This window comes from Saccostrea cucullata, unplaced genomic scaffold (assembly GCF_032062105.1).
Source record: "Saccostrea cucullata isolate Sc308-1 unplaced genomic scaffold, CSIRO_AGI_Scuc_v1 ctg235, whole genome shotgun sequence".
Lineage (NCBI taxonomy): Eukaryota > Metazoa > Mollusca > Bivalvia > Ostreida > Ostreidae > Saccostrea > Saccostrea cuccullata.
Window position 1 is genome coordinate 342,866 of NW_026933134.1, and position 12,293 is coordinate 355,158.

Consider the following 12,293-nt stretch of genomic DNA (forward strand, 5'->3'; position numbering starts at 1 on the left):
ATCTATATAGAACTATGTATGTCTGAATACTTTACATCTTGTTTGTTTTACGTTCGATAATTTTTCAATCATATAGAAACACTTAGCTACATGTAAGTCTACAATTTTTTACCTATACACGACTTTCAAAACCATTGAGTAGTGAGGGATCGTTTTGTGCAAGCACATACAGCGACATGGGATTTCGGTTTATATTGTCTCATCAAAAGAATTTATCTCCAAAATGCATCCCACAGGATTCGAACCTGCGACGTAAGGATCAATTAACACATTACGTTGAATCTCTAGAGCAAACTATTTTAACAACTGCGCCACGCGAGTGAGACTTAAAGTTTGTGATTTTGATTTGATTCAAATGTAATTAAAAATCAGACATAGTTTAACGAGCTACTACAAGAAAAAAAATAGTTGTAATCATGAGGAACGATCTTTCTCACATATCGATCACTGGGATTATCGTACCATTGTGTCTGTGCATACGCACGTATTCATTAAATCTTAACTGTTTTAATTATATAATCATTTTATAAGGTAATACTGCAATACAAGTACACACACATTTTTCAAGTTCAGATTTGGTGTTGTACACGTGACCAACTGAATGCTGATAAATTCATGAAATTAAGGATGCAAAATTAATGTCATTTGAAATTGTGTGATCGAATATCAACAAACTTTAATGCTATTATTTTTTCCCTTTACCAACGTAAAAAAAATGAGTTGCATGTATCTGGTCTGACAAAAATTTTCCAGTCTAACAGATCATTTTACTTGTCAGAGCAAATAAATATTTTCCGCAGTGTTTTTTTAAAAAAAGAAACGTTGTTCTGTCTCTTTATTGCTGAAACAAATTGAAAGATCCTTACATCTTTGTTTACGTCTCTATATTTAGACAATCGCGTCATTGTCAAACCAGTTAGACCAGTTGTTGCTCCTTGGATGACCTAGCACTTTTTGTAAAGAAGTGTAGTGGAGTCAGCCGAGGATTGCCGAATGACAAGTAGAGCTTTTTAAAAAAGCTTACCGTCTTTAGCAACAATTTTAAATAGTAAACAGATCTACACTTATCAGGCCGTATGATTCTTTTGAATTTCTTGATTTTGTATTTCTAAATTAGCTTTTTACGGGCATTAGCCGTACTACGGTTGTCGCTCGGTCATCTCCGTAAACTGGCCGAGAACTTTCGGCAAAACTCGGTTGATTCCCATTCTCTCTTCAAACAAGACAGGGGAAAAAATAATAACAAATTGTAAAGCCTGCAAGCAATAGCTATCACATTTTATTTATAATGAAATTAAAGAGACCTTTTTATTTATTGCTATATAAAATATCATGATTTTGAGAAATAATTACTGCTGATTTTGTTGTTCGTTTTGTCATTTTTTTAAGATTGGGGTGGCAGAGGATAGTTTTTTTTGCAATCAAAATGTTTGACTGACGGTTTACTTAATATTGAGCTGCTTTAAAAATGTGCATTGAAAAATTTTAAATTCCCTCTACATGTAATAATAGTATGATGTAGTCCCTTGAGAAATTTGAAGCTTTTAGGAATAAAACATGTACAACTTACACAATGAGCCCTAAAGATGGCGCAGGGACAATCTCAAAATTTCATGTGAATCAAGCCTATTTTCACTATTTCGCCGCAGCCGCATCTGCTTCCAGGCCCGTGCGCCTGACCTAAGCTACCACACAAATTGCAGAATAACATTTGTACATACCAATGAACAGCAAGAGATAATGGCTCAACCACCTCGTTTTCAAGCTACAATTCATCCTGTGAACCCACCCCGCTTTTCTGGTGAAATACCGGTAGAGCGAGTTTTGAGCTTAGTTTCGTATTTCTAGTCCATATCCCATATACAGTAGTAGTGACACTAAAGTGTCATATTTCAATAAAATATACAAGGCCACCAATTCCCTCCAAATGCACCCATAAAATATTCTAGCTACAAAATTACCTATAATATGCATTCAAACCTCAGGTTTCTCTATTTCTTCTATTTTTTGACCGGTACTTTATTCGAAACTATCCTCTGCCACCTGGAAATCTTACAAAATTGTTAAGTCGTACGAAAAATAGATCATCAGAAAGTTATCTCCCTTGCCATGAACAGCATTTCAACCAATGAAATAATTGAAAATTTTCTCATCATGCAATTTCTACCAATCACAAAAGAGAGGAAGTGCATAGTCCGAAGACTGTAAAAAACTTCAACTATACAATACCGTCTTCCAAGGAAGACGGTAATAAATGTCGGAAAACTGGGACTTTTTTTTCATACGGAAATCAAAATTTTATTTATATTTTATGTGTCATTTCTCAAGAAAGATGACAAAAACATGCTATTCAAATTAAGTTTAATAAAATTCTATTTCATTTACTTTCAAATCATTTATGAAAATTAGATTAACTCAGAGAAATGAGATGGACTATTTTTATTGCGGAAGTTTCTTCGAGTTTATATAGACTGGTACGAGTTTGTATTGAATATCACAGGGGAGTAAATAGGGAGACACAGAAACACCACGACGACCGCTATATAATTCATTGTAGAATTACTGCGCTAGAAACTACGTGACAGCCTAGGGAGTCTGAACATGGTTCAACTCCCAAAAATGGATTTTGAAAGGAATTGGTAGTGAAGAAAGTTTGCCTCTACCCCCCCCCCCCCCCCCCCCCCCAAAAAAAATAGGATTTTCAACATTGGACAATTATCTTTTTTCTGCTTGTCAACTTTTTCAGGTAAGAAAAAAAAAATTCTGTGGCTGCCCCCCCCCCCCAGTTTCAAAATCGATGCTACGTGCTTGTTTGGAGCAAAGCAATCATGGACGTCCAAAACATCAGAGGTGGGATCAGGTGCTATGGAGGAGTGAGCACCCCCTGTCCACAGGCCATACCCACCGCCGTGTGTTCCTTGTCATGATTGGGAAATAATGGAAAAATCCGTATACAATTCAGTTTGTAAGGTTTGAAAGTTGAAATTTAGAAGTTTGTAGTAAATTTTAAATAATCAAAACACAAACTTTCTGAACAAACGATAGATAAAATGCTCAAAAGTTTAAAATCCAAAAATCGTTTTTGGAAATTTGGGTTTCGACATCTTAGGTAAAAATCAAAAATGTTAAAATTAGAAAAAAATGTTTGGCTATTTGAAAATTTAGATTTTTGAACTAAAATATTAAATTTCAATATACCAAATCAATGAGTTTTTAAAATAGAAATTTGAACCAGCGTATTAACATTCTAAAACTCAAAATCATTTTGGAAATTTGAATTGTTGTGTGACACGGACCCACTTCCTCATCACGCAATTTTCATCTTTAAAAGGCAAAGCAATCTTTAAAAGGCAAAGCTAAAACCTAACCATTTTGTTTATAAATTTTACAACCATCGGATTGTTGCTATTAGTATTAATTGGGTAAAAAAAAAGCAGCCCCTCCACTTCCACAAAGAATAGGTCATCAGAAGTTCCATCTGTGACTTTGGAATTAAAAATCCCTTTATCATTACCAGGAGATAAGTGCTAGATGAGATAAATATTAAATGCTCTTGATTCTGCATGTTGGTTTTAGCACAGGGGTTTGTGTACCTATCAATTTTACCGAAATGTTCAGTAAAATAAAAAATCTGTTATACATATACATGTACTTGTAATAATCACTTTGCTATTACTGGTACATGTACATGTATTACAGATTTTTTTTTTATATTTACTGAAAATTATGGTAAAATTGATAGATACAGTGTACCCAAACTCCTATGGTTGCATAAATTCAAGTTAACCTGATTAAACTATGTTGCCATTGATTTTATAGCTGTGTTGATTTCAATATCAATCATGTAAACTTTATAATCAAGTGGTTTCAATTGTGCAAACTCAAAACACAAAGAACGAGTAAAATATTGTAATTATCATTTAATTTCCCCACAATTCATACATGACAGCAACAATATAATACTACCAGGTTATACCTCAATCATCCTTAAGTATATCATGTAATATCTAACAGTCATTGAGAAGTATATATGCACATTGCAACACAAAATAAATTCATAATGAATATGAACTAGAAGCAAGTTGATAAAAATCAATGAATTTGCAATCAAGCCATGACAAGGTGAATCTATGTTTGCAGTTTGAATTTGCTGGTAGCAAGAGTGTGCTAAAAACCTTATAACACAACCATATAGATACATTTAGATAAATTTTATAAATACAGATAAAGTGAACAAATAATTAATAAGCACTGCTGTGAACAAATATGGGTTATTTCTTTTTTTTTATTAATCTTTTAATATACATGTATTGCTTTTTTTTTCAAATAAAAACTGCTGATAATAATTAAAAGGTTTGTATGACTTTCATTCGATTTAACTTGTTTCAATTCATTATAAGCAAGCAGGCCTACTAGAAGACTTAAAAGCAAGCAAAGATATAGAAAACAGGGTATGTATACTGCATAGGGATAAATAATATAAAAGCCAGCATACCAGCATGCATAAACAAATAATAAATAACGGAGATACTCCGAGACAGAAATAAAACAAATAAACATGAAAGCTGGAGCCTATGTGAAAACATGCATACTTTAAACTATTAAGCTTGCTATACAATGAAGTTCACATGCACTAGAAAGGAAAGTAGAAGCTGCGGATAAAAGTCATTCCCAGAAGCTCGTAGAAATAATCTAAAGGCGATGTTTATGCAACCTAAAAGTATATATGTATACATTATTACTTTGGATATATCCCTGAAAATAATGCTTAATAAGTCATTACCCAATAAATGTACATTTGTATATCACTAAACATTCATGACATGAATAATAAAAGATATCACACAATTTGAAATAGGTTTATATTTCATTTATGCATAATATTTCTTATCAATATTGTAACTGCCTGATTTAAGATCTTTATTTTTATGTGATTTATTTGGAACAAATGCTTTGAAAGAAATATATGTGATCTCTTTGCGTACTCATCACAACTTTGATTCACATTACAATTCTAAATAACAATAAGTAGGAAAAAGGTCCAATTTTGTCAAACATTTTAGAATAAAGAAAATGCACATTTTTTTGGGGGGGGGTATTAATATTATTAGATTATTATCATTATTATTTAATTATTATTAAATAATTCTTACATATTACATCCATAAAAATTGATTGTCTCCAGAAACAAATTACCCAATACATAGATATCACTAAACATTCATAAAAAGATATCACACAATTGTGGACTGATGCCCAAATTGTCTTCAATATTACTATCTACAAGTACATACAATGACATTTCTATGAACTGACAATAAAATATCTACTGAATTCATAATATACTATACATAAATATAATTTTTAAAATAACTAAGACAAAAATATAATAAATGTCATGAACAATTTTGATGTTAAGTTTGAATGCCACAAAGAACCACACATTAGTAGTTAGGTGCAGTCTGGAGACATCAGATATCTTACATATGTTCTGGGTGATTCTTTAAGCAGTCCATGAACTTTTTGGCCTCCAGTTTACCTTTACATATATCATGTATGGCAGTGAATAATGGAAACCTGGAAGTAAAGAATGAACATTTTTGAGACAACTTACTTCATACATGGAATAATTTAAACACAACATGCATTTTATCTTTATACCCTTTCCAACAACCAAGTATTTTAACTTGCTTTAACATTCTTAAAAGTGAAGAATAAAAACATCCCATTGCAAATATGTTCAAGGATATGCTTTGTTTGAATGATATCCAAATTTAATTTCAAAGCATATGAACACATAGTATTTTTTAGGATGGGAAACAAAAAGCTTTTTCCTGTCATAAAATATGATACTGATAACTAGACCCACCTATCTTCCATGTTTTTACTCTTTAGCATGTAATTGACTTCATAAGCTGTGGGTGGGCCTTGTAACTTCTGACCATTAAGCATCTCAGCTTCTAACGTCTCTATTGACTACAAAGTCAAACATACCCCGATAAAATTAAAGCATTAAATTACTAACATCTCTAGAAATAGGTACTAAGATACATTGGGTTTAAATATGAATATTCAAATATACAGTATATGCATATTCAGATTTTAATTTTTTTTAAATATTGCATGCGTTAATTATTGCAAAATTATCGCACCTTTCCAGTTGTAACAAAAGCCTCGGCTACTCTTCTGTTTCGGCCTCCATAACAAGTAGTGACAAGATCAGCTATTCCACAGCTCTCAAGAAATGTGGACTGGTTGGAGTCTTAAAACAGAAATTCAAACTTAGAATCTACATGTATTTTCTGTCAGATTGATCTTATATACATGAATCTTTGTTATATTTTTGTAAATACCTTGTACAGTAAAAAAAAGCACACACTTATTATTAACATGTTTAAAATGAATTCATTCTTACATTGAAGTGATTTTTTTGTCCCCTGTTTTACATGTATTAAACATAATTATAAACTTATTCACATAATTGCTATTATGTCTTTGCAGTGTGCTTTTTTTTTGTAGATTATAGAAGTTTAGCTTTTACTTAGAACCACCTATATATTTTTTTTGTATATTTCAGCCCCATTATTACCTGGATAGAAGACTTCACAGAACTTGATCATTTCCATGAGACCTAGTCTGATCACAGCTGCCTTTGTGTTGTCACCGTAGCCCAAACCATCAGCAAAACCAGCCCCTACTGCCACAATGTTCTGCAATCAAACATGTCATAAACTTTAATGAAAGTTACCATGATAGTTTTTTTTATTTCAAAATGATTAGAAATGATTTCCCTGATAATTATATTCAATTAGGATATATAATGTTTTCAACAATTAACAGACATTTCCCTAGATTCAAGAACTGAGGATGTTCCATCTCAAAAGTAATGTTAAAAGAGAGCTTTTTGAGTTTAGCATTGGAAAATATGAAATAATATGAGAGTTATACACTGTAGATGATGAAAATAGGAATATGGATTAAATTTCTGTGATTTTTTCTAAAAGTTCTCCAAAATCAAGTTTTCCAAACTAAAATCTTTATCCTTGTTGATTTTGGATTTCTCACAGGACTTCCTGTAGTAAACATTATCTCTATATATGATCTATTGGAAGGTGTAAAATATGAGAAAACCGCATTACCTTAAGAGCACCACAGACTTCTACTGTTGTTTCGTCATCACAAACAACAATTCTAAAATAATCTGTCTGGAAGAGATCTTTCAGGAGGGGACCATGCTCTTTAACTTTAATTCCTGTTTATAAATATAATACAATGATTTAATGCTCTAGAAACATACCTCTTATCTTACTACCCGGTACTCTTTACAGAGAAATATTTGCCCCAATTTTATTTTCACCTTCTTGCCTTTCTTCATAAGTGGGTGATTTTAAAATGGGGCAAAGAAAACAGCATAATCGGTATTTCTTTGGCACAAATCTCTTTGGATGAATTTGAAACAGGAATTGAAAAGGAAAATATAACCGTGAATACAGTTTGCAAATCTGTCATTTACATTTTGCATCAATGTAAATAGGGAACTTTTATCACGCATGGAAAAGTTTGTATAAATAAATAAACTCATTAACTTCAACACACCTACAGGTAATCATTTGATGCTCTGCTCTTACCTATTGTGGCCTCACAGTAATTTTCTTTGGCTACTTCGTTGGCAATATTAGCTCCCATTAAAGCTGCACAAGGGATCTTTAACATTTCTCGTATAACATCTGATATCAGCAGTATCCCACCTCCCTCCGCTACATCAAAACCCTAAAAAGTTTCAACAGCCTATATTATGCAATGCTTGACAACACTACTTTAATCATTACTTCTTTAGTATTCTTAATACAGGTTCCTCCCTTCCACACCATAGCTTTTGATATGCACAATTTAAGCAAGAGTTATCTCCCATTGATCACCATGTCCCCTTGGTCACCATATTGGAGGTCAACAGGCCTAGATTCCTTCATAAATCATTAATATTCAATCAATTTAAACTTGTTGATCTGGACAATGAACTTTTTTTTTACAAACATATGTTCACACAAGCTTTCTTTAATTCATAATTTTTGTACATGTATTATAAGAATTTTGTCTTCCTACATGTATTTCTGCAAAACATTTTTAAGAGGGGTTGCTCAAAGAGAAAATTCACAAGTTTTACCTCCAAGATGGTGGCCAAAGGAAAAAAATTGAAGGGAAAATACATAATAAGAAAACTATCTTTTACCAATTTTAAGAGAACATGAGTCTTGGGAAAATTATCACTGTTCCTTGACAAGGTCAAATTGTCGTACCTTTATGAGAGAGACAGCAATGGCACTTTTCTTGACTTTACCGTCGAGCTGTTTACAAACACCTCGTACGAACTGGTGTGGCAACACAAAGATCAGAATGTCAGCATTCTCTGCAGACTCCTTCACATCAGGTATAGCAACCTAAAATCAGTCAACGTAAAAATAAACGTAAAATGATGTGTTATACATGTACATGTATCATACATGTAGTTACTACTGCATGGATCAGTCTTTTTATTGAAAGATTTTTTTTTCCTGTTTACTGCACGTACCCCCACCAGCAGGAGGGGGAAACCCATTAACATGCTGGACTAATACATGAACAGGGCTAGTCTCTATGGTTTAAAAGTTAGTGTCGACCCCTGTACATGTAGTTACTACTGCATGGATCAGTCTTTTTATTGAAAGATTTTTTTTTCCTGTTTACTGCACATTAACACTGTCTCTCTCTAAAATTCTTGTTCAAGTTACATTAACATCAAAGACTGTCCATTCATTGAATTGTTTTACCAATATATTTCTTACTAAATTATTAACATGATTAAATTAATGAATTAAGAACAAAACTTGTCACTTATTTAACTGAAAACATGGATGAGATATACTGTTTTCGTTCTTCTTTTAATATACATGTACACAATTTAGCTACATTTACCCTCATTATTTATCTCTTGTGCGATATCCCAATATGTTAACAAAAAACTTAAGTAAAAATGAAATGCAGAATTTACAAAACTTATTTTTAATATGAATTATGAATACTGTTAATGTGTATACAAACATGTCAAAATAATGTATGTAACTTTCATAACTTTCAAAGTATTTGTGTAAAAATTTATCCATATTTTGACACTTTTCTGTCAAACTTACGACACTCTTGGGAAGCTCAATTCCTGGGAGATATTTCACATTGACGTGGTCATTGTTTATGATTTCCGTTAGATTCCGCCCGTCCACCTTCTCCTCAAACACCCACATACGAACCTCTGTGTCAAACTTGTCTGGCATGGCCAACACATTGTTTCCCACAATTTTGGCAATTGCTGAACCCCTACAATAAACAAATATATTAAGTACAGGTATTATCTGTATCTCAGATATAGAGTACTGAAGATAATTAAGCATGATAGGAAATTTTGTGTCATTTTGACAAAATATAATTATATTTCAAATCAGTTTTATATTTGAATTTGTACATCTCATGATACTAAAGAATTCAACATTTAATACTGATCAAAAACACCCCCAAAGGACTTGAGAACCTGTAAAGATGTGAATCATGTTTGCATTAAATACATGTATCATATTCTTATTTTAAAGCCCCCTTCCCATTCCAATTCTTGTGTCAGTCTAACCTTTGGTATGCAGATGTATTGTATTATTGTAGAACTGTAAAACCCAGGTTCCAAATAAAACAAGGTTTTATTTCATGAAATGATACAATAATTTTCCATACTATTATAGTGTATGATAATAAATGTCGTGAAACTAAGACATCTTCCCTGCAAAGGAAATAATGCATGGATTTTATCATTCTCATTTTTTAAAATGCCACATATTGTCCATACAGAAAGAGAAAGTTCTGTATATCTTAGGACTCAAAATTTTCTGAAGTGAATATGTTTCAGATATTAAATGATAAATCTGTGTGTGTATATATTTTTTTATATCAAGTTTAATTCTTCTTGAGCAAGAACAAAGACTGATTTAAAATTACTAACAAGACACACACTGTTTCCTATCATCTGTTTATATTTCCACTGGTGATATGTTTGCTTACATGCCAGTAATTTAACTGTCTAGCCACAGATTCCAAAATTTGCCTTTAAATACCTAGATCATTGAATTTGGCACTGCCCAACTGCCCCAATGTGCCAGTGTTGTGATTGCTATATCCTACCTTAACCTAAAAACCTTATCAAAGAGAAAACCATTTTGTCAGGTAATAAATCCGCTTGCACCAAAGGTATTGTAAAGATAAGATAAAGATAGGAGTGTATATGTACAGATTGATACAATATGAAAAAAAAACTCTGCTTAGATGAAGACAAAATTAAATTCATAACCAAGATGCTGGTGCCTTTAAAAAAAAAAATAGAAGTATGGTTAAATATTGTATACATTTAAAAACTTTCTGCACAATCACAGGCCCTCACCATGTAAGTTTATGATGAAATGAAAGTCTACATAGGTCTACCACTCTTACATGTCAGAGAAGCGTCTAAGTGCACAATGCCTGAAATTTGTGACCTTTTGCATTTAAAATTTACATTTTAATTGTACACTAACTATCCATTGTGTCATGGTCGGTGAAGTTCATTTTACTAATCTATCAAGTATTTATATATGTTAAAGTAATAATTTTTTTGCTTTGTTTTTGGCCCTTAACCATTTCAAGTTTAAGATGATGCAAATTGATATAAAGCATAATATACTTGTATGCATGTTATACTAAAGTGTACATTTGACAAAATGGACATAAAATAAGTGGCATGCAAAAAAATCAGAAACTATCACAGTTTAATTTTAAGAAAATTAATGAGATGGATTTGTAAGAAAAATAATGAGTTGTCAGATGAAATGTTAAAATTAGCTACTAATATATCATGTATTAAATAAAATGAAACGGAACAGAAAAGGCAAAATTGACAGAAAACAGTCAACTGTTCATTAAGGAACCTTATCTGCAGCTTTGCTATACACGTACTTATAATCATAAAATTCATTATAAATCTTCGTGAAACATAATTTGGCCCATTTTTGCATCAATGTCATAATTCATATAAATTTATGCCTGGAACAAATTGAAAAAAAATTTACTAGGCCTAGTCAAAAATTTTAAATGTTTGCAGCAGTTGAGAATTACAACTTACAAACATTATCAAGATGATTTAGAAAAAGAGATAATGATTTACTGATAATGATCAACATTATGAACACATATCTGCATTCTGTGGACTTTGTACCAGCCGGTAAATTCCAGCTAATAATGAGAAAATTCGAACTAAACATGTTACGACTGCATAAAGAAAAATGGTTCAAAGAAAGGGATTTTTACACATAAAATAATGTAACAAACCAGTTTCCTGATCCTACAATGCAGACTTTTTTCTTCGATGATGCCATTGTTGTGAATAATTCTAAACACACGTTGCCGAATACGCGTTGCGGTTACCTTCTAGAGGAGGCAGTGTCTCAGCCGATGAATTTGATTGGATAAGGAGAACAATTGAGGTGGAGCTAGTTTATCTTGGCGGTAGTTTCGAAAAAAGGACAACGTTCCAGTCATCCTAGTATGACAAAATGCACTTTATAAGGATTCATGATATTCCTATACCAATGATATTCCTATATAAATTCCTGTATTAAATTTTCGCACTGGTTTAAGTTATGAATTATCATAAATTATTCCCCCATACCTTTCATCCCCCTTGTGGCCCCAATTTTAAACAGGAGGCCCATGGGCTACAATGCTTGTACACATGTCACTTTGGCCCTACATCTGATCATAACCCCCACCCCAATATGTTTATATGTGATAACCTTCTGTGGCCCCACCCTATACATATAGGATCCGACTGGCTTGATGGATCTATACTACTTTAAGACATTAGAGGAAGTATACACATTCATATGATTGATTCATCAATCCAGAATTTGGTTAGAGGAGTCGCATATAACCCGTCGGACGTCAAAGGTTTACTACCAATATATGTTGCTGATTCAGTCATGTGATCTTATTTGAATTTCTTTCAAATGTCATACATTTGAAATCGGAGTTATTTTGTGGCACACCCAACAGTTTGTTCTTTTTTCAAAGCCTACTTATATGATGTTGTAATCAAAACCTGTTTATGATAAAGAATTGCACAAATTAAGAAACATTTTTGAAGAACATTATGCACAGCGAAATATGAAATGAGTGACAAGGCAGTTTCCAGCAGAGAAATGTAAGGATCTGATGCGTATTCCTTCACTAATCACATCCAAGGTAGG

General features: G+C 32.3%; 1 protein-coding gene across 1 annotated transcript; it reads right to left on the reverse strand.

Moving 5' to 3' along the window:
- Window positions 1-3,900: 3,900 nt before the first annotated feature.
- Window positions 3,901-11,496, reverse strand: LOC134237354 (glycerol-3-phosphate dehydrogenase [NAD(+)], cytoplasmic-like). The gene is made up of 10 exons (XM_062719461.1): window positions 11,377-11,496; window positions 9,168-9,348; window positions 8,298-8,438; window positions 7,629-7,770; window positions 7,140-7,252; window positions 6,590-6,710; window positions 6,153-6,262; window positions 5,870-5,976; window positions 5,485-5,577; window positions 3,901-4,714 (listed from the first exon to the last, which is right to left on the reverse strand). The coding sequence occupies exons 1-10, from the start codon at window positions 11,421-11,423 to the stop codon at window positions 4,693-4,695; spliced, it is 1,077 nt and encodes a 358-aa protein (XP_062575445.1). The 5' UTR covers window positions 11,424-11,496; the 3' UTR covers window positions 3,901-4,692.
- Window positions 11,497-12,293: the final 797 nt, after the last annotated feature.

Coding starts and splice junctions, on each gene's coding strand:
- LOC134237354 (XM_062719461.1), bottom strand. CDS start 11,423: ATGGCATCATCGAAGAAAAAAGTCTGCATTGTAGGATCAGGAAACTG. Junction 7,771..8,297: donor TTGCTGTCTCTCTCATAAAG/GTACGACAATTT, acceptor GAAACTTTTTAG/GGTTTTGATGTAGCGGAGGG. Junction 5,578..5,869: donor AGTAAAAACATGGAAGATAG/GTGGGTCTAGTT, acceptor CTTTACTTCCAG/GTTTCCATTATTCACTGCCA.